Source organism: Eptatretus burgeri, chromosome 8, assembly GCF_056783735.1.
Source record: "Eptatretus burgeri isolate ZD-2024b chromosome 8, Ebu_testis_v1, whole genome shotgun sequence".
In the NCBI taxonomy this organism is placed as follows: domain Eukaryota; kingdom Metazoa; phylum Chordata; class Myxini; order Myxiniformes; family Myxinidae; genus Eptatretus; species Eptatretus burgeri.
This window is the reverse complement of record NC_140968.1, coordinates 13,334,044-13,360,508: the sequence shown is the minus strand read 5'-3', so window position 1 is coordinate 13,360,508 and position 26,465 is coordinate 13,334,044. Positions and strand designations below refer to the sequence as shown.

The window sequence follows — 26,465 nt, the reverse complement described above, 5'->3', positions numbered from 1 at the left end:
AATAATTTTGAGGGCTTTAGATTGCTGAAATCACAAAAGAAACAAACGTAATGCTGTGGTGCCAGCCCATAATACCTCATCGAGCTATGGATAAGGGCCTTAAACTATGACTCGCTCTGATTTTCCGAGGAAAGACAAGTATTAACAGAGGATGTCCACTTTTCATCTGGCTTGAGGCCAGCTTTGCCAGCAATGAGTCCAGATCTAAATCCCATTGAACACCTGTGGGGAGATCTGAAAACAGCAGTTAGGAGAAGGCACCCTTCAAATCTGAGAGAGCTGGAGCAGTTTGGACAAGAAGAGTGGGCCAAACTGCCAGTAGACGGGTGTAGGAAGCTCATTCATGGCTGTAGGAAGTGCTTGACTGCGGTTATTTTGGCCAAAGGCTGTGCGACCAAATATATTAAGTTGAGGGTGTCAATAATTTTGTCAATGCCATTTCTTTTTATTTTCTGATTTAAAAGCATATTTCAAGTTCTGTAATATTAACAGTGAAATAAAGAATTGTGGAGACCAAATACTTTTGTCAATTTCAACTTATTGTTCGAGAAAATTGTGAGTTCTTTGAAAAAGTGCGAGGGTGCCAATACTTCTGGCGATGACTGTAGAATCCATCCATCCATCCATCCATTGGGACCATACTCTGTGCAGAGCGTTGGTGTTGCCTCGGCAGTCTCCTTGGCTATTGGCCACAATCCTGGACGGGTCGCCGCTCCAACACAGGATACCAGCATGCTGGCACTCATTTTGCCGACCTCAGAAGAATGACCGGCAGAGTCGACCCCACCTGGTATTAATTCAACAGCCAAGCGGGATTTGAACTCAGGATCCTGGGACCCCAAGCCCACTACCCTAACCATGAAGCCAACACCAGGCATTCAGTGTAGAATGATATTCCAAAAATGTATTGGGGGCCCAATATGTTCTCTTGGATCAGGCATTTCGTGGCGGAGGTATGCGCTCTACCGAGTGCCCATCTAGTTGGGGATATTTTACTCCATGGTGTTAGACATCAAAGCAAATTGCTTGGAAAAAAAAAAAATTAAAATTAGCTTTCAACATTTGTTTTTTTGTTAGTTTTTCAACATTTTTAAAATTATGTGATGGTGAAGAGGAAGGGATCGAGATGAAGAAACAAAAATGCTTTGAGTTCGTAACGGACAATCTGAGAACGAAACATTTTCTAATGTCATTAATGGAGGAGGAGGATGAGGAAAAATAGCAAGTTGATAAGCATGAAAGGAGCACACCCAGGTTAAACGAAAGAATATGTCGGGCTAAGTCTTATGAGGGATGCTCACTTACTGAGTCCTTGAGAGAACAGGCCAGTGAGACGTGATCACAAATTCGACAAGATATGATCAAGACGGAGCAAATGAGACTTGGGAATGGGTTGAAAACACGATTTGACAACACTGAGATCTTGGCTTTGAGCTTCCACCAAGCTCAGACCTGGAACTGGAATTGTGCTTTGATGCTCCCTTCTCTATGTACACAATAGAGGGAAAGAAAAGACAGGATTTTTCTCAATTAATAGAGGAATATAATGGGATTTTATCTGCAAAGTAATCTGTCAGATCAGCCTATTTGTTTTGTCGTGGGAAACTAACTGCTTCATGGTAATGTTCTTTGCGTGTCGTCACGGATCTTCTCTTGAACTGTGGCTTGTCTGTATCCCATACATGCTTGTTCTGCCTGTCCATATGTGTGTCCGTTTTTAAACACCTTTTGCTTCGTAAAATTTCTGGTGAAGCCTAATGTTGTGATGTGCTCTTCTTTCTCATTTCAGATCTTGGGGAATGCTCGACTTTTCCTTGAGAACATAATGAAGTGAGGTTTATGTCATGTGCAAAGCTAAGTCCTTGTATCATTTGTACATTACTGTTTTTGCTGAAGAAATTCTTTCATTTGCCTGATCTCGTGTTCCATATTGTTCCTCCTGATGTCATGTTCCTCCTCCTCCTCCATGTTCTAATAGTCATGTTCCATATGTCTGGATTTTTAAAGGTTTGTTCTGAATTTGTAAAGATTTGGAACCATTTACATTTTTGAAACGTTTGAGAGTTTCTGAATCTGAAAAGCAATGTTTCCATTTGATTTTGAATTTTTTTTTTCATGGCCTCCTTCTTGGATTTCAATATTGCTGCCATCCGGGACCTATTTTTGTCAATATCGGAAGATGATTCCAGCGACTATATCCACATTTTGGGGGGGGGGGGGCAATGAATATGATAGTTGCTCAAAATTATTTGTCCACACAGTCTTCATCTCTCCCATCTGTGGGCTGTCATGCAGATCATCATCATTAATCTGGCACTTGGTGCTGCATAAGCAAAGATCGGTGCATACCAAGTTGGTCGATCTGCGGCTACACATTTGTGATGAGCATTCTCCCTTACAATGGCAAACAACTATTTCGATGATGGCCTTGAGTCGTGGTAAAATATCTGTTGTACGGTGCTCAAGTTGTCCATTTGTGTCTTTGAGGAATCCATTATGTAGTGGGTCCAAGAATTCTTGCTGCGTGATGCTGGTTTGACCCCATACCCTGGCCTGAATATGGACTCTTAAATGTGCTGCTTTCGGGCTCCCATCGTCGGTGGAAGCCTGTCACTTTTTGCCCTGTATTTACAGAATAGATACCATCGTAGATGTGGTGGTCGTATGGTAGCTTAGCTGCCGGGGTAGCTATAATTTCTTGAAACGTGACTGTGTCGCTGATGCAGTTCTCCTCCACCAGTACACACACTGGAACTGGTACTCATTTTGCCGACCTCGGAAGGATGACAGGCTGAGTCAACCCCCTGGTGTATTAATTCAACGGCCGACGGGGCTTGAACTCAGGACCCTAGGAACCCAAGCCGCTACCCTAACCACTGAGCCAACACTAGGCTAACCATTGTAGATCAGGAATGCTGTTGATCTCGATCCCTTTTGGGTTGTATGCGACACACAAATGTAGCTAGCCTGGTCAGCTGCTGCTTGCTGACTTCGTTATCATCAGACAGCCTCGCTCGGACCACGCTAACATCACTTCCTGATTTCAGGAAAACTAAGCCACATTGCCTTGTCTATTTGAAGCCCTCCCTATGTTGTCCGCTCCTGAAAATGTGTGGATGACATGGAGCGCCTTGACCTTCTGTTTGCCGAGAGCTGTTGCATTTGGCTGTGTTTTGATAAGTCCTGACCCCAATGATATAGAAGTGTTTCTCGGAAGGAGACGAGAGTTTGCCCCGACTCGCATAAGCACATCTGTATCTGGGGAGAAGAATGTCAGTTGTGCATCTGGTCGGTTTTGATTAGATGTCAGCACTGCTTGAAAGATGAGTAGTGCATCGGCTTCTTCATGATTATTGTCCTCTGATCAGACCACCATTGTTCCTAATGCATCCTGATGCAGGTGTGATGACCAACTTTGAGTCCTGGTGGTATAATAGGATTTTCTCTGCAAAGTAATCTGTCAGATCAGCCTTTGTTTTGTCATGGTGATGTGTTCTATGCTTGTCATCACGGATCTTATATTGAACTGTGGCCTGTCTGTCGCCTTGCTTCTCTTGTCGCATAATTCAATGATGAATCTCTGTATATCAAATTCTCTTGTCATGGACATCATTGAAGCTTTTCCTGAATTCAATGACTGTCGTCATTGTGGCTGACCTTTTCACTTTCTGCCCCAAAACCATGCTGCCTACCACTGCAATCTCTTTGGTCCAACAACTTTAGTTGCCAAGTCATCCATGGGTTCTTCATCTGATGAATCTTGATCCACCACACTTGTAGCCTGAAGCTGCACCTGATCTTCTTGATATGATCACAATTTTCTTCCCTTCTGACCATCTCAAGAAGATGAATCATCAAACTTGATTTGGCTGTGCATGGAAGCATTGTTCCATCTGGGGCAAACGGTGCTCTTGATGCAAGGGTGAGCTCGTGGTTGACTATGGCATCTTTCCGATCTATATCTCTGCTTGACTTTGCAAGGACCATTAATCTTCCAAACAAATCTTTTGTCTCCTTCAGATCTACAGTCTTGTCTCGAAGCTTAATGATGGTCTTCTGGTTACCAGACATGAACATCTTATCGCCTTCATTTATGACTAGCCCAGAGGCTGATATTTCCATTCATTTGCTCAGAAAACATAATATTCATACAGCTTCTAATCAGTTGTTCACATTCAGGATCTGTTTTGTTTTGAGGGGGGGGGGGTTTCCAACTCAAATGAAAACATTAATTTTTGGAGTCTGAGACTCTCAAGCTTTTTAAAAGTGTAAATGGTTATAAATCTCCACAAAATGGGGATGGGAAAGAACAATGAAAATAGAGATGACAGGATGTAAGGGGTAATTTTGGAGCGTGTCACACAGGAGAAGGATCTGGGTGGGGGTGGTAATAGATGTGGGAGGTAAGCAGGCAGCACAGTGCCAGACAGCTATGGGTAAAGCAAATAGGGTTTTAGGCTGTATAAGGAGGGGGATCATTTATAAATCAAAAAGAGGTGGTGTTAACATTGTACAGGAATTTAGTGAGAGCCACATCTAGAATATTGTGCGGTTTTTGTCACCATAGTTCTGGAAGGACATGGATGCCATAGAGAGGGTTCAGCGCAGGGCTGCGATATTGACTCAGCTATGAGGAGCGGCTCAAGGAGACAGGACTTTATACACGAGAGGGACATCATTTATATATAAAGTCTAGATGCCAGCACTGGTGGTGCTCTTGATGTAATTCTCTTTATGTAATTTGTCCATTTTCATAAATCTCTGTTGGCAAATTTGGCCCATTATTGTCGTATTGATCTACAATATCCACAGTGCCTTCAGAAGTATTCACACCCCTCGACTTTTGTCACATCTTCTCTTGTTTCAGCCTTAATTTTTTTTTTATAAAATTTTGTTTCCCATGAATTTATTTTTTTCATTTTCTTGCTTGGATCTTGTGTAGATTGACTAGTGTGGTGTTCGCTCAGGCATGATGGACTGAATGGCCTCCACTTGTGTTAGATTTCCTTGTATTTCCTTGTAAAATTGCATATGGAACCTGACTATAAGTTGGATTTTATTATTCTCACTGTGGAAGGAGCCCCACCCAAAGGAGTTAAAATATCTTCATGGAGATTTGCAATGCTTTAACTCTATTAATTTGTTACCTTGCAAGTAATTCCTCATCAACTTTTGTTTTATGGTGCAATATTTGGATTTTGATGGATGTTGTTTTATTTTGTAGGTATGGCATTTTAGTGGACCCTATACAGATCATCTCTTTATTCATTAGTGACCCTTACAACTGGCCAGCTACCTGCTTACTGCTTGGTAAGACTGCAAGCATCAATTCGCTTGTTATATGTATATTTGTGAAGCGGTAGTATTGTGGTAAAGTGACAAAACGGCAGACTTTGAGACTCGTATGTTTATAAGTAAAGATTAGGATTTTAATGTGGCCACGCATGCTTCTCATTTAGGGTATAAAAACTTTATAATTCCGTGTCATCCTGGTGGCTCAATATGCCCTCCAGGGGACACGGAGCAATACAAATGCAGAGAGATGTTATGCCGGGCGAGTAGAGCCTTTGATGTGGGGGAGAGGAGACCCCTGTTAAGAATTTGGAGGGTCAGCACATGCAGTTTAGGGTGTGGCGGTGAGCCTGAATTTCATCTGTTTGCTGCAACCTCCGTCTCCCTGAACCGTAGTTCATGGTTGAAATTATGAGTTATCTGCTGTGCCTTGGTGACAACTGCCCCTCGAGCCCAAGACTAGGGTTTAATGTGGTTGGGTGCACCAGATCGGATCTCATGGAACAGCACCTGAATGGCTTCGGAGGCGTATGGCCTGAGGAACACAAGGGTGCATCCTCTCACCACCCAAATTTTGGGGAGGGGGTGGTGGAGGGGTAGTTCGTTTCGTTTTTTTTGTCTTGTCTGGCTATGCTGTGGTCCATGTCTGGTCGTGATTTATTGGAAAATTATGCATTTTCTTGTAATTTTTTTTTCTGTTATTTTTGTTCAATTGTTTAATGTGCATGTATCTGCCATCTCACTTCTGTTAGCTTTGGCAGAAGGGCTCTGAGTTTAGCAAAGAATCGTTTGCATTTGGGGCATGAACTAGTTATGTGACAAGTAGCACCTCTGGGTTCAGATTCTGGGGCAAAGTCGTGTTAACATAAATAAATTTTTAAATAAATATTTTGTGTAAAACGTCCATTTTTATAAATCTCTATTAGCAAATTTCACCCATTATTGCTGTATATATCGGGCCCAATACATTTTTGAAATGTCATGCTATATATTGTTTTTTTTGCCCTATCTCTCAATGGTGAATCACTTAAAAATTAAATAATTCTCGTATCCAGATTCAGATCTTCACCAAAATCAAATCAATTTTTCCTTGCCTCACATCCAACATGCCCACCAAGTTTCGTCCAAATCGGGACACAACTTTTTTGAGATATATAATATATATATATATATATATATATATATATATATTGTTACGGTTGTGGAAATTCACAGAACACCATTCAGGTTTCCCAGAGATCAGTTATGTCTAAGTGTGTGTTCAGATTAGATTTCCCCACCGAGGTCTAAAGGGGTTTATTCGTGTAACCGGGCTGTGATGTTTGAGGTAGTATTATTCTTTTGCTATCTTTATTTTGGAACAACCGCATCTCAACCACCACAACCACATCTCAACAACCATGCCATCCCCACCACAGTGCCAACCATGACATCTCCTCAACAGCATCTCCACAAATGAACAACATCGCCTCACCTTCATCTCCATTGCGCCGCCATCTTTTCGCCAGCCACGGCGAATCCCAACGAGCGGCCTCTCCACCAAACACGACGGCTGCCTCGTTGGGGCGACGGCTGGTGATTTCTGCCACATCCGCTTTCCACGGCCGGTGATCTCTGCAACATCCGCTCTCTCCGCGTTTGGCGACGAGATCAGATCAAAACACCAAAAGGGGCAGAGCCAGCGGGGGGTGAAAGGTCGAAGGTGGCAGATCAAACTCACCTCCCCGGACCCCATAAAAAGGCAAGCTGGAACGCCAAGCGAGTCAGTTAGAGTTTTTTGCCTGCAGTCGGGGTGGAGAGCACCAAGGTTCGAGTCCAGTGGAGTCCAGTGGAGGGCAGTCGGGGTCATCTGAGCGCAGCCAAGCCGGCAGTACCATGCCGAACTGTGGGTCGGTGGTGACGGCCGGAGAGGGGTCGCCAGCCAGCGAAACGCAGACGACGGAGCAAACTCTGCGGAACGGGCGGGCTCGTAAAAGAGCATCAACTCTTGAAAGAGCAAAGGCCCGTTCGTTCCTCTGAGGCGTCGTCGGATAGGCCCGATCGACCAGGCCGCAAGGCCCGGACCACCCGAGTCGCCATTACATCAACCACCTTGTTGACGGAACATCGAGGGTGGCAGGTAACCAGCCCGGTCTCACGGAGCTCCTTCGGTCTCCAAAGCTCTGTGAACATTTAAGGCCTACGGGCCTTGTTCTTACCCTTTCCTTTCCTGGGGTTTTCTTTGTATGAAAGTTGTGGCGCTGTGTCCGCTAAGTAGAATTGTGGTTAAGTGATTGTGTAGATAATAAATAGATACGGCTGCAGGTCTTTGGTTTGCTCGTGTCTTGTCCCTACCCCCATTCGTTGCATTCATTCATTGCATACGTGCTTGTATATCTGCATTGCTTCATTGACTGCATACTGTACGTGTGACAAATAAATGTCCTTGTTTGAATGTTCACCTGCTCGTTGCGTCCTCTTCCTCCATTGAACTGCCATACTTGCGTTCGGAATGTTAGCTGGCTTTTAATAGCTGATGAGATAAACGGGGCCTCGCGATAATACACCGCTTGGCAAATCGCAAACGGAGCGAGCTGCTTAAAGCGGCTCGTTTCCAAGCAGGTCCCGTTGAGGTACAATCTCTCGGTCGTCTGCCCGCGCGAATAATTAGGTAAATCGACCATTCGGCGATCGGACCCTGTAGCGCAGGTAGAGTATTGTCAAGGTTGTGGTGTGCTTTAAAAACACACCCATAGCTGGATTTCGGCATTGATCCAGAAAGCTACGACTGGATTGCCCGTCCGGTGGGTGCGTGCGGCCGCGATTAGTTAAAAGCGGTCGCCTGCACGCCGAACGGGTGGAAACCATAACAATATATATATATATATATATATATATATATATATATATATATATATATATATATATATATATATTTATATATATTTGGTTTAGCCCTGTCTCTCAATGGTGAAGAATCACTTAAAAAAAATTATGGGATCCAGATTTGGATCTTGACCAAAATTGAATCGCTTATTCCTTGTCACACACTGAACCTGTCCACAATTTTATCCGGATCCATCCATAACTTTTTCAGATTTCCTGCACACACAGACAGATAGAAAGGGGTGAAAACCTAATTAACTTCACCTTCAGTGGCAGAGGTCAAAACTTGGAGAACCTGCTTCAGAGTGCAAAATACTTCAGACTGTGGCAAAGATATATGTTCCAACAGGGCACTGACCCCAAGCATATAGCCAAAGAAACACTGGAATGGCTTTAGAACAATAACATGAAAGTCTGAGTTGCCCAGCCAAAGCCCAGACTTTAATCCCATTGAGAATCTGTGGAAAGACTTTAAGATTGCTGTTCACCGACGCTCCCCATCCAACTTGACAGATTGACCAAATCTGCAAGGAAGAATGGGAGAAAATCCACAAATCCAGATGTGCAAAGCTGATGCAGATATACCCAAGAAGACTTGAAGCTGTAATCTCTGCCATAGCCGCTTCTACAAAGTATTGATTCGGGATGTTGAATACTTATTGAAGGACATTTCAGCTTTTCATTTTTCATTGATTTGTAAAAAATTCTTAAAAACATGTTTTCACTTTTTCATTATGGGGTATTTTGTGTAGAATGGTGAAACAAAAAAACATTTATTGGTTCACGAGTCAGTAAGTGACCACTATATTCGTTATTGGTGTGTGTGTCTGTCTGTCTGTCTGCCCCGAGCATAGCTCCGTGGGTTTTGATCCGATCCTGATAAAATTTTGGTGGGAGGTTTATATCATTATCTAGTTGTGTTTTCCTGAGAATGGGCGTGGTGCGCCCATTATGGGCAGAGCCACGCCCAAAAAAACATGTGTTTTTAGGGGGGGTAGCCGATTTCAATTTACATCTTTTCCGAGGGGAGTTGTCGAATCTGGCAGGGGTTTCAGTATTTGGTTAGCCCAATGGCACTTGGATAGCCCCACGGAGCTCGATTTATTTATTTATTTTTTATTTTTTTCATTTTCGTCACAAGGTCACAAACTTAGAAAATTGCGAATTTTGACAAAATCATACGACCACCCAAACTTTGAGAGCTAGGATGACAATATTTTTTTATGCATAATCTTGAGGTCATTCCCCACCTAAAGTCATGAAACCATTTTGCTCTATCTCGAACACCTTGCCCGTGGCGCTCCCTTCAAGTTTGTTTTTACGCTGATTTCATCAAAGTGGGTAATCCGAGGAGTGGAAAATGCCATATCGCCTATATAATGTTATATTGTTCCTGGAATGTTCCAGAGGAAGTTTTGCACCAAAGGTCATAATCCTTAACCTTTGACCTTTAAAGTTCACAAAGGTCAAATTTTCAAAGTTGTGGAAATTGAACCGGGTTTTCGACCTTCGACGAACTAACTCCAATAAGCTATAGCATGTATCCTGTTTCCTTATTTTAATGTCCACAACATTGTTTTGTGACCTTTTAAAGGTTATGCAAAGGTCAAATTTTGAAAGTTGTTGAACAAAACCGGGTTTTCGACATTTTGCAGCTTATAACCTGTCACTCGTACCACATCATCGTGATCATTTTTATAACTTAGTCAAAAATTATCACATTGTCTCATCCTTGACTTCTGAAACAATCTACATCGTCGAATACCGCTTGTGAACCATTGCCGTCTCCAGACTTGTCCATCTTAAATTCAGGTTTTGCAACAACAAAATGTGAAAAAGTTGAGTGGTGTGAATATTTTATGTAGCTATCATTCATTGCAAATTATCTTGTATGTTCTCAAACTTAAGGCCTCTGCAAACTGTTTTTAAAACGTGGCCAAGTGGTGAGGATATTTTATTAGTATCCCAGTGGTTGTCTTTTCAAATATACCCCTCAAGCAGCATTATTAAGGAGTTGGATGTAACAGTGTCAAGAAACCAAGCTATAAAAATTCAAGTTATTACTTAATTGCGAGTAAAAACTCAGCTGGCTCAATTAACAAATGGAAGGCTTAGGGCTAAGCGCATGTAAGTGATTACCACTCAGTTTCAAAAATGTAAATAAATGAAGTTTGTTCCATTGCCTCCTCACTACATTTTCTGAAAGTGCAAGTCTCACTGAGTTCAGAACAAAAAACCGTGTAGCTTAATTATATATATATATATATATATATATATATATATATATATATATATATATATATATATATACACCGAAATATGATACTTTGAAGAAGGGGTACCTATTCTGATGGTTTTGCGAGTTTTCAATGAAATTACCTAATTTTTCTTTTTTGGCAAAATAAATGAAGGTCATGGTATGTAACTTATTCTAGCAACTAATCTATAATCAAAATACGAATTTCTGGGATTATTAAGAAATAACATTCCTATTTTTTTTTTATTACTGCTCTCTTCAGTGACTGTCAGATCCAATTCTTCGACATAAATTTTCAATTCAATCAATTCTGGGAGTAATAAAAAGCTCTCTAAATTCTCCAAAACTGTTTTAACTGCATTCTAAATTAATAAAATATTTTTTAAATACCTGGAAAAATATTTTAAAAGATTTTAATGAAAATTAATTTTTTAATCAAATTCAAAAAAGTGTGATGTGCAGTCGGACAAAAATGCAAAATTAGTCTAAACCAAAGCCATCCATGTTTTCAATATTTTTTTTTATACTATTATATCTATATCACTGTTCCCCGTTTGTAAATAAATTTTAGTGAAAATAATCTGATGCACAGAAGAATAAAAGCATTTTTAAAAAAAAAAAACGTGATGTGCAGTCGGACATTTGGGTTGGAAAGTTCGGTCAAGCCGTTGTAATTAGGTATCCACCCGGATAATCTCAATTTTTTTTTACATTGATTATTGGTAATAAGTTGAATAATTCAAGACACGTAAATATGAGTTATTGATAAACTCGTCATTTTGCTAGGGGATTTCAGACACAGGCTCTAAAAGGGCAATAAAAAAAAAAAAATGCCAGAATGTGCATATATCATGCGAATCCACCACTGACCGACACAAATGCTGATTTTCTCAGATGGTGGGTGACAACCTTTTGATTTAGATGAGAAATTTCATATAGAATGTTTTATATGTTGTATTTTTGCATGGTCTGATATATGTCATATTTTAAGGTGAAACAAGGCCAATACTGGGCATGTAGATTCAGTAATATACATCGTAGACCCATGAACCTATATATTTTAAGGTCCTATGGAACACTGTCTGTGCAATGAACCAAATTTCATGACCAGTAGTAGTCTTTGTGACTTTCAAAAATGCCACTCAAGTCAGTGTATGGTCTAAAATAGGGATGGTAACCACTTCCATGCGCTTAGCCTTAGTCTGTATACCATGCTATCTTAAGAATGGCTGTGAACTCGACATGCCAGGATTGCTCACCATACACAATCAAAGCTAACTGAAGGCCCAGAATGTTTTTGTGGTCAAGGTCAGACAGTCCCACACAGAGTGCAAAACTGCACAGAGAAGAGATTTATGGGGTCTTTTGCAGAAATACATGAAGCCACTGACTCTGCCATCAAGTGGCTCTTGTTACTCAACCTGCAGTTTTAGAGCCTACTCGACGACCTGTGAACCCGTTGGGTTCCCCTTGTGACAGCAGTTGATAAAAAAATCATTTAGAAATTAAAAAAAAACATAGCTCCAGCAAACTATACTGCTGAGGTTGTTTGCATTGATCAAGTAATCCCAAAGAGTACTTGACTGAACCGGGAATTGATTTTTTAAAATAATTTTTTTTCGTTGCCCGATTTGAACGAACCTTGATATTGCGCGTCCGTGTGAAGAAAAACATAGGAGAAAAGAAAGTCGAAGAAATTATTGTGCATAATCTTCTAAACACAATTTTATTTATTAATCAACACAGAAGTATTGGATCAAAATGACGGTTTATTTTATGCTTTAAAATAAATCGTTTTTTGTCTATACTAAATGTTTGAGATTTAAAAAAATAAATCATTTCAAGAAAAAATAAAGCAGATGGCTCCAGCGAACTATACCTCTGAGGTTGTTTGCATTGATCAAATTCTCCCGAAGAGTACTTGACAATCTTGAATTGATTTTTTTAATAATCTTTTTCGTTGCCTGATTTTAACGAAACTTGATACTGCACACCGCAGGAGAATGGTAAGTTGGGCCGAAAATTTTTGTGCTATCATTTACCATTTTGGCTGTATTTCAGGAACATACATACACACATATACATACATACATACATGAGAGTTTTAGTTATATATATATATATATATATATATATATATATATATATATATATATATATATATATATATATATATATATATATATATATATATATATATATATGATATTGATTAAAAAAAAAAATGAAAATAATACATTTGGTCTAGTCTGCCTGTGATGCCAATTCACACTTTGTGGTTTATTCTTACTGCTCTTAAAGCAACTTGATTCTTACTTGTGGCTTGACACCACAGTGAGACCCAGGGGTTTCCTTATTTTTTTGGAGTAGCAGGTTACCATCATTGCGAGTGAAGCAAGAGCAGCTATATGGCCGGGTTCCAGGGCCCGCCTAGGGCCCTGGAAGCCGGAGGAGCCTTGATGGCTGGAGATGCATTCTAGCATGATTTCTGACATGAAATAGTTCTCATATCATGCTGTTGGGGTGGAAAACTCCACAAAAACAGGTGGTTAGGCCTATACTGGATGTAGTTGCATTAACATACTGACTGACTGGTTGACTGAAATTCAGCTATACTGTATAGTTAGTTCAAGCAGCTTTTAAACAGGGTTCATTAATTTAAGGCCATGGTTTAGGGCACACCAAGGTGTCTGGAAGATGGAGTGTCTAAGCACTTTAAAAGAGAGGCATTTTAGCAACATTTGGGCCATACCTTAGTTCTTAATAGGGAGATGATACTGCACATGGTGGAGTACAGTGAGCAATCTGAAGTAAGTGTGTGACATAATAATAGTGTAGATGAACTAGCATTCATTAAGGAAACCATATTCCATTTCACTTCTGTGAGTGTTCAGGGTTTGCTGTATGAATGCTGTTAGCACAAAGGATTAGATTATTATAATAATGTTGGGTAAAATGTGCAAACTAAACTATTAACACTGCAAATTCTGTATACATCAGGATCTAAAGTTTGATTGAAGTAATAGACTTGTAGTGATATTATTTAATTCCAGTAATCAAGGAAGTGTGATATTTTTGATATCTATACAAAACATTCTCGGAGTTGTACTCGTCTTGCATTTCTGCTGTAAAACCAATGACAAACTCGTATACCGGTAAACAATATTTCAATCAATCTTTAGTATTAAAATCAAGTCATTTGGGAATCTGAGTTACTATATATGTTTTATAGAAAGAAAAATTAATTCATAGATGAGATTTCACATTCAAAAAATTACATTTTTTTGTGCTGCAAACATTTTACATCCTCAAATTTCAGGATCAAAGTAGCCATGAATTCACAGTCTATTTTCAGTTGCAAACATATCCAACATCTTTATGATATTATTCTAGCAGGAATGAACAAATAACATTATATGTAATTGAATAACAAATGATTGAAAGTTGGTAAACTTAAAATGTATTTGGCATGAAGAAACGTTCCCGAGCAAAGAACAAATTGTATATGTTCTGTGTAAATTGTTGAAGCTGATGTTTACAGTTCTATATAACAGTGTTTAACCTATAGTCATTTAGCAAGTTAAGCAACACAATTGGAGTCACTGTCACTATCAGATGAAATGTCTTCTACATTAAATTGTTGCACTGCTTCATTTTCAGTCAGAGGGGACAATTCTGATTCAACAGGCAAGCCATCAGTCAAGAGAATTTGGGGACATGCAAACTAAGTTGATGGTACACTAACAAGTCGTTGATTTGGGAGCTTCCGTCGAGGTTTTTGGCTGTGCCAGTCAAGTACACATTGTCGGATGAGGAGTTCGGCATCATTTGAGTCAACTGGAGGACCATTGATTTGAGATTGTTAACAAGGCATCTCGCATGTCATTTTTCATTGCTGACCTCATTCTTGACTTGATACGCTTAAGGGCGCTGGCTCCCCGTTCTGGCCATGCATTGGAAACTGGCAGAGACATACAAATTTCTGCAAGCTCTACCAGTTTGGGGTAAAAGTGCTTGTACTCCTGTTTCTTAGATAAGATTTGTTCAAGTACCCATTCTGTTGGTGTGAGGTTAGATTTTAACGAAAGTACTTCAGCAGGCACGTTTGTTTCCATGAATTTAATTCAAACTTAAAATTCTGCCACTCAGCAACAACTTTCTGCTGACCAGCTTTCTCAAAAAACTGACCACCAAGTAGGCCAATGTAATCTGCACCATACTCTGAAAATCTATGGTCATCAGCTTCAGGTACTGAAGTCGGATCAAATACAGTGAAGCTGGCGAGGACATTGGACTCAGCGAATCTCTCCTGGATATTCTCCTTTAGGGTATAAACATATTTCTGTAGCAGATTAGAAACCTGATCTCTATCAAAATCTGTAACTTTCAACTCACAACTCTCTAGCCTACCACCCTTCTTTAAATCATTCTGCAGATTTTCCACAACCTCCCCTTCACTGACAATTTTATCTCGCTCACAAAGCGTGTGCTGAATGCTTGGCTCTATTCCAGCAAAATTTACTGTGCCTCTCTGAAATGTTTTGCTCAGTGCCCCTAAGTGTGGAAGAATTTTCTTCAGTATATAAATTGCCCCAATGAACTTAACAGAATTCATCTTGCTTAGCAAACCACAGGCAATGGCATCTTGCTCCTTGCACTGCCGAAGAGTCAGTAACAAAGGCAGAATGTCCATATAGACAGCCTCTCCACTATTCTGCAATGAAAGCCACCTTGTACTACGTACTTTGTGAACAATGCTATCTCTTGAGTGATTTGTTAAATTTACTCTTTTAACTTCCTCTTGTATTTTGACATACAGTGCTGTACGCTTGGGGGAGTTGTTGAAAAAAAACTCCAAAGCTGTACAAGAATAGTCTCAATTGTGGCAATATACTTAACAGTATCATTGGCACCGGAGCATGCCAAAGCAAGTCTATGGCAAATACAATGCACTGAAATAATTTCTTTCTTAAGCCGCTTCAGCCGAGCTGCAACACCATTCTTCACCCCCATCATAACATTACAACCATCTGACACAAAACTACTTAGATTGTCAAAAGGCAGCCCACATTCCTCAAGACTTTCAGTAACAAGTTTGGTGATAGTTTCAGCATTTACAGAAACAGTTGCTGAAACAGTTTTTCAGAACGTCCTTTATAAAAAGGTAATCTACCTGTGGCATTGCTGTTGATGGATTCACATTGCTAACAAATCCAAGCAGCTGTTCATATACCGAAATGTCAGTCACCTCATCTATCAATAAGCCAAAACATTGTGCTTTTGAAACTCTGTCTGTCATTTTTTTCATAACATTACCTATTGTGATAAAGATCTCTCGGATTGATCTACTAGACTGGTGGCGGAAATGTTTCATATTGGCGAGACCCACCACTTGGAGGAACTCTGAAGTTCTTAAGTTTTTTTATTTTTATTTTTTTTTTTGTTAGCAATGTCTTCCTTCGCAAGGAAATAACAGCTCATGAAAGCATTGTATAAAACCTCATTAGCAAATGTTTCTCTATCCTTAAGCTCTTTATTAAACACAGACACCCTCTGCATCAGTTCAGCTATAACAGCAGATTTGTGCTGTTCAGATGTAGTGCTCTAATAAAGCAACTTTCCTAAATCTACAGGCTGGCTCTGTTATAAATTCTAGACTTGTTCTGCTTATTTACTGTATTATGTTTCTTGCACAGAATACAAAACATGCCATGTTGGGTTTCACTGTAAACCAAGCAATACAATCCTGTTTTGCCACAGTGTGTAACTGGATCTGTCAGCCATTCATGGCTAAATCTCGATTTCGTTTGCTGTCTTTCTATTTCAGTATTACTTGATTTCCAACATTGTAACTGTTGGCATTTGTAAACTGTGTGGATACGTTCTGCTTCTGAGAATAATTCTCCCAACAATTTATTGATTACATCCTGGCCAGGACCTTCATTAGGTGAAGATGTATCAAGATCTTTTACATGACACATAGAGATATCATGAGAGAGAGATTAATGGGGGAGCTACATGTTAAAGTTTCTTGTACTATTAAAGAACTAGATGATTCAGACTGTATGTCGGAGTTAATTAGTTCAGAGAATGTTAATGAGTTGGCTGCAGTAGACCGTCACTGGATCAGGAACTGCAAGTTGATTTTCTTGCAGAGAGGGTGATGGTCATGGCAGATTCAGAAAGTGAGAAAGAGTTCGCCGGTTGATTTACAGTGGGATGGTTGACTGGTTCAGGAGAGGGAGAGCAGACTGGTCCAGAAACAGGGAGAGGTTCAGGTGCAGGGACTGGGAGAGATTCAGGTTCAGAGACTGGGAGAGATTCAGGTTCAGAGACTGGGAGAGGTTCAGGTGGAGGGACAGGGAGAGGTTCAGGGAATTCTGAAAATAGCAAATAATTAAAATGTACATGTGCTGTATACTTGTGAATGAAAAAGTATGAATTGGTAAGTTTCCCATGCTATCATTTTTAATGTGGCCCACACCCCACTCACTAAAGGTAATGAAAATTGCTTGGATGTTAAGCAGTGGAGTAACTGAAAATAGTCCAAATGCATTCATCACTGTGAGAAACTGCTTTTCAAAAGGGCCTACCATTAGCCAGAAGTTGAGGGCCACCTCAAACAATGACAACACCTAAACTTCACAACTCCCTAAATATCTGATGAACTATTTAAGCATAGGGAAGCTAAGTATTATATTTGTAAATTTTCTTTCACTCATTTTATGCATATTTTCCCTCTTCGATTTCAGTTTGCTTTGTTAAATATTGTTTATTATTATTTTATTGTGTTTTGTTTTGATTTAATAAACAGCTCAAACTAATAACTTTAGACGAGTTTATGCTTTGAAAATGAATGATAAACATGTATTTAACTTCACTCGTTTTCTGATAATTTCTTTATTTGATGTCAGCTGGCTTCAATCAGTCAACCAATCAAACAGTCTAAGTGTGAATACTGCGTCAGTCACAATCCCAATTTTGTTAAACTTCCACTTTACATTATCCGCCAATATAGTGTTGTTATACCGTCAAGAAAAGCTTGCAAGTCGATGGTACATGCATGTACCTGCGGTACCAGTATTCAGTTGGCTAGTTCACAGCTGCTCATACTAGGCCTTCACTTCAGTGAATAAACGGAGATTTTCAGTGCAAATAACCACGAATAATAACATGTACAAAAGCTGCTTTAAGCTTATAGGCTAATTACTTTATAAATTAAAAAGGCACAATGGCTGACCGTGTATTTTGGAGCTGCATCACTTGACAAAAGCTCAAAATGGACGAGGTGAAACGCGTGTTTCGTGAAACAACAACAACGTCGCACTCGCGAGAGTGCAAGTTTAGACCAATTACTGATGGTCAGAAGCTTACCTCACATGTATTTGGACTTCTTTGAAAATCCAAAGTCAAACAGGCATTTTTGTTTCGGCACCGAAACTGCGAGGCCTACAAAGTTTATTTTCTTGAGGTCATTGCTGTATGGAATCAGGGTATCAGGCCAACAGTCCAAAACAAGGCTAAAGCAGAGAACTCTCTATTGCAGGAGTCGTGTTTTATTTGCTTGTGTTATTTTAAGGTCAGTGTTGTGCTAGACCTGGCGAGAGTACTAACAGTAAAAGTTAGCCCGCTTTTATCGAAATATTAATGTGTTTTCGTCTCGGATTTCAAAACGGGGTGTAGAGATTTGGTGGTGACAAAATTTTTTTTTTTAAAAATCGAAAAATGACCGCTGAAGTAGGTGGCGACCTTTGACATTTTTTCTCTGAGTAGACTGCTGCGGGTCGCCAGTAACCAGCTTCTAAGGAAACCTCTAGAGACCCCGCTTAAAGTCGCCCCGATTAACATCGTTTCATTGTCGCGCCGCTTGATGTGCATTGCTGCAAACAGAATAAAACCTGTTTTTCACACATGCATCATGAATGCTTTTAAATTGTATCTCGAGTTTTACGTGCACCACACTACCTGAGGGCAAAAGTATCTGCACTGCAGATCAAATTGCTTGTTATCGGTGCCCTAAAGTCATATTTTATCATGAATATGTAAAGCAGTGGAGTCCAGCTCTCGGGGCAAGAAACACTTTAAAGGTCTCATGACACCCAAAAGTACTGAAATTGCATATATATCCTATAGGAGTTTTTCATCGTGATTTCAGATCTGACAATTTTTTTCACAATACTCGTTCTGCAAAATGTAATATTAAAAAAAACAAACCTCTTTGGGAGCGCCCCTAAAAATTCTGCCGAAATCTACTGAAAGGGGCGTAACCCGCAGGACGACAAAGGCTGCATGTAAATTACTCGGGTTTGTGGTCTACATGATTCTATTGGCTTCCTGTGTGTTTCCACATTCGATTGGTCAACTCAATCGCTTCGTTCATTTCTGCTTTAAAAAAAAATCAAACATTTGGTTTTGAATAATGGATGGCATGGACTTTGACTTGTCTGCGAGCGACAGTGAGTGTGAGAGAAATGAAGGATTTTGGTCTGAATCGGATGGAGAATTGTCGGATAACATAGTCACGGGAGGTGAAGTTCAGGCAGCTGGAAATGAAATATGGCCTTACCAGTTCGAGCCCGAAGCAGGACAAGCAGAGGAAAATTGTGATGAAATTCCCAGAGTTCATGATGATCGGGAGCACATCGAAGGAAGACTTGGCAATAACAACTGGTTCGACTAAATCCTATTCGTAATTCAATAATGTAAATTCTGCTTGCATACTGCTCGATATCAGAAATATTTTAGTGAGGTGACGTGACCAGAGCAGCGGACATGTTTCACCACGGTGAATGAATCACAAGCAAGGCCAGCCCATGTCATCGGCCGTGTCTGTCCGTGCATAAAACGAAGCAATCTCGCTGTCCGGATACGATGAAAACTTGTGTGCAGAACACACCTTGCGACACAATTGTCTAGAGTAGTCCGATAAATCTGACGTTCTGTTGCATTTTTATTTATTTTATTCCTACTGTCGTCATATAGTGCCAGTAGAAAACAATGAAGAAAAGAGAATAATAAAAGAAAACTACAGCACGTCAGATTTATCAGACTAGTCTAGACTCGAGTTGACAAGTAACTTGTATTAGCATGCACACAATGTATAAGTCAATGTGTAAGAGTCCCGAGGCTATGAGACCGTGTAATAGGACAGATAAATTAGTCTTTCATAGTTGTGCCAACATATTTTTCCCTGTTCATTTATTACAGCATTTTGGCTAAATGTTAATGAATAGCAAGCCAATAGACACAGTACCTTCACTTTATAATAAACCCATGTATGTCGAGTGCAGCCATACCTGGCTTGCATGTATGTGAATCGTCCCTATCCCAGCAGGCTGGTTTCAACGAACAATTCAATAAGCTGCAAAATGTGTGTGCAGGTTTTTCACATTGTTTGATTTTAAAATTATCTCCTTGCGCCTTGAAATGATGCAATATTAATCTTTAGTATTTGACTTGTACGTCCCTGTAAGTTTCTTTTTTAATGGAAAGGTTCAACAGTCGCATTGAATATTTTGTGGACATGTTATAGCCCTTCATTGTGCATACCTGTATTGGATTTGTACCCGACTACGACAAGGTAGTAAAGGGATAAATAATTGCCTCGTGATTATTGTGCATACACGGCTCAGAAGCAGAATTTATTGTCCACGAAACAATCACAGGAATTAAGACGATCAGTAAGATAGCAAACACTTGCACAATGCATTTGTACGTACTTTATACGGCGTGCGACATCTAGTCAATCCACTCTGTGCGAGTCGCGTTCTGCATATGACGTGAAGGCTGCGGTTCACTGAAGTCCCCTTTTTAAAGGGGCGGGGAATAGCAATTTTTGAAAAGCACCAGAAATGTTCGAAATATTGGTCTAATTATCTCATTTTTGATTAAAAAAAACAAACGTGGGTGATTTCTTCACCAGGAAGGTCAAGTTAATATATAAATAACCAGAAAGTTTTGAGTGACATGGGACCTTAAAAGGAATGTTACTTCTGTGATGCTTAACGATTGGCTTTTAATGAAAACGCTAAAAAAAAAGGTGCAAAAATACATCTAAGTAAAGCAAAAGCATCTCGGTGACACGAACACATCATGCAATGCAAAATAATAAATAAAAAAAATAACCGCATCGCACCATTCAAGTGACCCTACATCAGGCTCTCTTTTTCTGTTCATCTCCTGCCATCCCTTACCGTGTCATAGCATTATCGTGCTTGCTTTTTTTTTCTGTTACAAAATGATTGCAGTGTTAAATATGGTGCCAAAATGCCCAGCTAATGTTATAATGGAAAAGGTTAAAAGTTTGTTTGAAAAAATTAAAACAACAAGAAGGCAACAGTTTGACGGTGGAGAATTTTACAGTGAACCGAGGTTGGTTGGAGCGCTTTTAAGCGTCGTGGAAACCTGCACAGTATCAAGATTGCTGGCGAGACCGAGTGCTGACATGCAGGCAGTGGATGAGTTCTCCACTAACCTGCAGGCGATAACAGAACACTGCAATTACACCACACAGCTTGTTTTCAACATAGATGAAACGGGGCTTTTCTGGAAGCAGATGCCATCCCCACCTTTGTTGCAAGTGAAGAAAAGAGTGTTTCGGGGTTTAAGGCTGCCAAAGATCGCCTTGCACTCTTGCTTGGAGGCAATGTGGCAGGAGATTTTAAATTAAAGCCCTTGCTCGTTTACCATTCTAAAACACCACGAGCAATGAAGGGTTTCTGCAAGACCACCCTGCCTGTCATCTGGTGTTCAAATCGCAAGGCTTGGATGACCAGGGACATTTTTCAGACCTGGTTTGTGCATGACTTTTCTCCAACAGTGAAAACTTATTGTGAAAAACATAACTTTGAAAAGAAAGCGCTGTTACTGTTGGACAATGCACCTGGTCACCCAGTCGACCTCGACTCCTCAACTGGCTTCAAAGTTGAAGTTGTGTTTCTTTCTCCAAATACAACTTCTCTCCTACATCCGATGGATCAGGGCGTCACCGCGGCATTCAAAGCTTACAACCTGCGACACCTTTTCTCAGCTAATCAGTGACCGATGGCAAAGAAAGCCAATCAATTTGAGGCTTCTGGCAGTCTTTTAATATCATGAAAGCCATCTGCTGTTTGCTGTTTATTTTCCAAAAATGGTGGATGAAAACTACAGCACGGTATACTGAAAAAAGTTTCGGGTATGCTAAACATTACCTCGACGTGTTTCGACTTATGAGTAACTTACAAGTAACGTGTGTCAACAATCGCATAACGTGCCTACAACTTATGACCAGCGTATGCGGAACGTGTGCATCATACGCTGGCATAGTCTAAAAATTTTCAGCATGCTTAAAATTTGTCGACGTACTCGGCATACTATGATGTATGCCAGCGTGCTTCAGCGTGCTCTTAACGTATACAAAACTTACCCATAACGTATTCGGCAAATTTTTCATACGTCGGCATACACTGGCTAAAACGTCAAGGTGTGACGGCGGCTTGACACTTCGATGTCTAGTGCGGTTATGATTTGAATCATTGAGCCGCAGCCTATTAATAGCCTACGCCACGTGATCGTCGGCGATACGCTACCGCGCTATGCATAAGTTAGACTATCGTTGGGCATAGGCTGTGAACGCCAACAACACGCTAAGTATTCGTTGCTATAAGTTATCTATATGTTATCGAAACGTTCTGTGTACGTTACTAATATGTTATGCATACGTCCAACTCGTTATGAATACGCCCAAAACTGGAAAAAAAACGTCAATAGTTCAGCGTACGCCAGCGTTTTACATACATTTTGATACGTTACCATACGCTGGCTAAAACCTCAAGGTGTGAGAGCGGCTTAACAACATGGATAGCACAGAGGACAACATCATCTTTGGAGGAGGAGGCTGCAAATGATGGTGACAGCGATGGGGACTTGCTCTTCCCTGATTCGGACAAGGAGTTACATGCTGCCTTAAATGAGGAAAGCATTGTTTGACAAGGATTTCCTTAGGTTTCGCTGAAAAGCTTCATCAAATCCAAACAGCCCTTTTCAGGGTCACAAATCCACAAGAAATTTGTATGATACCAGTGTGAATCCCTTTTCTTCCTTTTTTTTCTCTAGTAATAAAAAAAATCCTTTTGATATGTTTTTTTTTAAATAATAAGAAAGCAAAATCGAAGCTTCTTGGAATTCAACTTTTTGAAAATGAGAATAAGACTGTGTTAGATGAAATTAAGCGGACATGGTAGTAAACATGTTGATACCTCCATTGCTTTGGTGTATGAACGTAATTAGATCTGGATCAGAAAATATAATGATCAATATATTGATTTATTTTGAGGGTGAAAAATGGGTGCAGTTGATACACGGCCGTGGTTTAAACACCGGAAAATACTGTACGTGGGGTCCACGAATAGCGGAACCGCAAATGTGTGTGCAAGTTGTTGAGCATCTCCACACGTGGATGGGTTTCAGGAGATGGAACGGAGACCTACCCGGTCTCAGTGTATGTGTGTGTTTCTAAGCTAATATACCCCCTTTAACACTAATCTAATGCAATTCCCCACTTAGGCTAGTGTGTGTGTGTTGTGTGTTTGCTATTTCTCTCAGAGATAGCCAGACTGTCCAGAGGTTCATCAATGTTTTGGTCAAAAAAGAGAAAATGAAAATTTTGAAAACATGTAGATTAATTTTATGTAGATTTTTTTTTTTAATGGCTCTATCTTGCCAAAACCTTTGTTGCTATATGAAAGATTATGTTAAATGATCCCTGACTTCGTTCCTTTGTGGGTGTAGGGCAGGGTTTTTGGCCCTCACAAAAATAAATTGAACATTTTTTTTTTTGATTTCTTCGAAATGCCATTAGGATTAGAACAGCACAAGGCAATGTCGGGTACCCTGCGAGTACTTAATATATATATATATATATATATATATATATATATATATATATATATATATATATATATATATATATATATATATATATATATATACTTACACTGCCAAACATATAAATGAATCACGACATTTGTCTTGAATCAATCTTCTGTACTAATTTGAGCAAATTGTTGAGATGTCAATGTTCTTTGTCTGCATTTCACTGAAATGAGTGACAACTTTGTGTAATTCTGTGTTTATGCAGTTTCCAACGTGTTTGTAATTTCAATTTTCTTCACGGAGAAGCTCTTGGCTCGGGTAAGCTTCCTTTTTTTTTTGTCTGAACGAAAATAAATTATGGATGACCTGCTCGGCACTGTCTATGATTTTTGAAAAATGTTTAAAGTACACCATTGATGTGGATTTATTTTGCCTTTATTTATTTATTTATTTATTTTTGTTCCAGGGCTATGTACAAGAGGGTTTTGGCCTGTTCCTGCATTCCAGCATTTTCTCTTTGCTTCTCTCGGTACCAGCCATCGTGATCATCTATTTACCTAGCATCAATGCAGGTGAACCTGTGGGTCTTGTAGTTTTTATGTCGTGTGAGACTGGGGAAACTTTTGTCGAATGGTTTGTTAAATGTCCTTTATACATATTTGCTAGGGGACAGAACAAGGGAATTTGGTGTGATCTAAGTGAGTGCAGCTGGTTAGCTAGAGTCTATGACATTGCAATTAGTTGGTTGCACACTCGTGGAAAACATTATCTTTCGCTACTATACCCACGTTGGAGATTTGATAGTCAGGTTGTTCTAAATCTTATAGAATGTATTGTTACAAATAAATTTGTAAGTGTCTTTGTGTTTAATTATCCCTTCCCTTTTTTTTATCTGTTTCAGAGCAAGGCTCATAGAGGTAGGCTAAGTTGACAGTGTCATAGCAGGGTAACAATTGAGCACAACCAGCAAGGGAATAAACAAATTAATAAATGGGGTCACTGAAAGCAAGTAAGAGGGTCGGTTAGGAATGATTAATGAGTGGAATAAAGATCATAAGTTGGGATTGGGGATCACGAGGGGAGGCTGTGTACTGCATGCTTGAAACCTTAGAGGGAAGACCGGGAAAGCGCAGCTTCTGGAAGATTGTTCTATGGATAGTTAAAGTGAGGAACAAAGGAGTTGAGCCCACAGTCAGCTTTGATTTTGAAAGCGTAACCAGTCGAGGGTTTCTGGAAGAACATTGGCATCCTGGAGTGGCTGGAGAGTGTCGGAGGACAGAGAGCAGAGGGAGCAATAGCGGAGAAGTCGGTAAAAAATAGAGACCACCACCTTGCCTGTGATGTGAAAGCAACAGACCTTGTACTTTGGCCTTGTCATTGGCAGCCATTAATGATATGGGAGATTCCAATAATGATAGCTTTCGATTCCACAGAATCCAGGAGTAGACGGATGTGATGCTGAGGTGCCATCCCATAGGAGGGAGCTATAGACAAAGGCCTTGTAGACTGAGAATAGCTGTTTTATTTATTTATTTATTCTTTTGGAGAAGATTTGAATTGACTGGATGTCGAGTAGGTGCCTGGCTTTGGAGGCCAGCTTTGCTCTGTGGTTGGCCCAGTGAAGGTCATTCCTGGTGGTTAGGCATAGAATTTCTTGAGGCTGAACCTCTTCCAATGGATGACCATGGAAATAGACAAGTCAGTTAGCTTTATGGTCCTTCTGGAGTGACAAGTTGGTCCAGTGAGATTTTCGAGGTGAAAAAGACATGTTCCAGTGTCGATTCATTTCCAGAGCAGCAGAGAGCCGCAGCTGTTGTCTGCCAAGTAGAGGGATGGGGGTATTGTATGACACGATATGGAGTCATCTGCAAAAAGGAAGAGTGTGGGTCTTTCATAGTATTGGAAAGGTCATTGAATGCAGATTAGAAACAAAGACGAGGCCAAAAACACTGCTTTGGGGAACTCCTCGACCGTGACGGGGGAAGAAGGGGTTCCATTGATGGCAACAAATTTGGCTGCATGAGTAGATTAAGTCAAAAATCCAGTAATGAAGGTTGCCTTCTATGTGATAGAGCTTGGCAACCAAAATGGGATGCCACACTGTGTCGATTGCCTGAGATATGGCACAAATAACTATCTCCACCTTCTTGGGTTAGAAGCATACCTAGTCCATTAGACAGTGAGCATGAGGGGTTAAGATGGGGACAGAACAGGATAGGTTGGGTCCATGTGATATGGAGGCAAAGACAGCTTAGATGTTCTGCTTTATCTAAGGCAGAATCTGCAATAATGTGTGGGGTGAGTTACAGAATTAAAATGGAGCATTCTTTGGAGGGTTACAGCATGTTTGGTCACCGTTTTCATAATTTTGATAACCACTGTTGGTGTGTATAAGTAAATAAAAATACATTTGTTTCATATTTTTTTTCTTAATCCCTTTACTTATGTAAAAAAAAAAAAATTGGGGGGTGGGGGGGGGGAACAACAAGAGTGTGTTGGAGTATGATATTTCAATCTATAAACTGTATGTCCTCGACCCCATTTAGTTCTCCCCTTTGTGCATTCAAATATTCTCATTCATTTATTTCTTTTATACCCCTACCACCAAATATCTTTCCTTAAAAAAAAATCATTATTATTATTATTATTATTTCCTTCGCATTCTGCGAAAGGTTATGTTTTGGTCGGTGTGTATTTATTTATTTATTTATTTGTAATCTTGTGATTCGTATAACTCAAAGTGTGAAACCGAATTGCATGAAATTTGGTGGGATGATTGGTTATTAGCCAGGAAGCATTCGATTAGATTTTGGGATCGTTCGGGTCAAAGGTCAAGGTCACAAAAAGGTCAAAATCGTCTTTTTACGATAACACGGTCAATTTTTATTCAATTTGCATGCAACTAACGCCAAAATGTTCAGAATTCAACGCCTCATCTTGTGATATGCAATATGACACGATGACGCCCATACTCTTATTACCGGCTAGGGGGGGTCAAAGGTCAGGGGGGTCACGACCTTGAAAAATATGCGGTTTTTGTCATAACACGGTCAATTCTTGTCCGCTTTGCATGAACCCAGCACCAAAATGTTCAGAATTTAATGCCCAATCTTGTGACACAATGACGTCATAACACATGTCACCGGTTGGGGTAAAATGTCGGGGGGGGGGTCACGCCCTTGAAAAATATGCGGTT

General features: G+C 40.0%; 1 protein-coding gene across 2 annotated transcripts in view; it reads left to right on the top strand.

Annotated features, from left to right (window-relative positions):
- Positions 1-26,465, top strand: part of DGAT1 (diacylglycerol O-acyltransferase 1) — a 77,572-nt gene that overhangs the window by 7,521 nt on the left and 43,586 nt on the right. For both annotated transcript variants that reach the window (XM_085890946.1, XM_085890945.1), the window contains 4 exons: positions 1,790-1,830; positions 5,225-5,310; positions 23,535-23,587; positions 23,736-23,841. In XM_085890946.1, the coding sequence (XP_085747072.1) occupies positions 1,790-1,830; positions 5,225-5,310; positions 23,535-23,587; positions 23,736-23,841 (286 nt within the window). The remainder of the gene's footprint in view (positions 1-1,789; positions 1,831-5,224; positions 5,311-23,534; positions 23,588-23,735; positions 23,842-26,465) is intronic.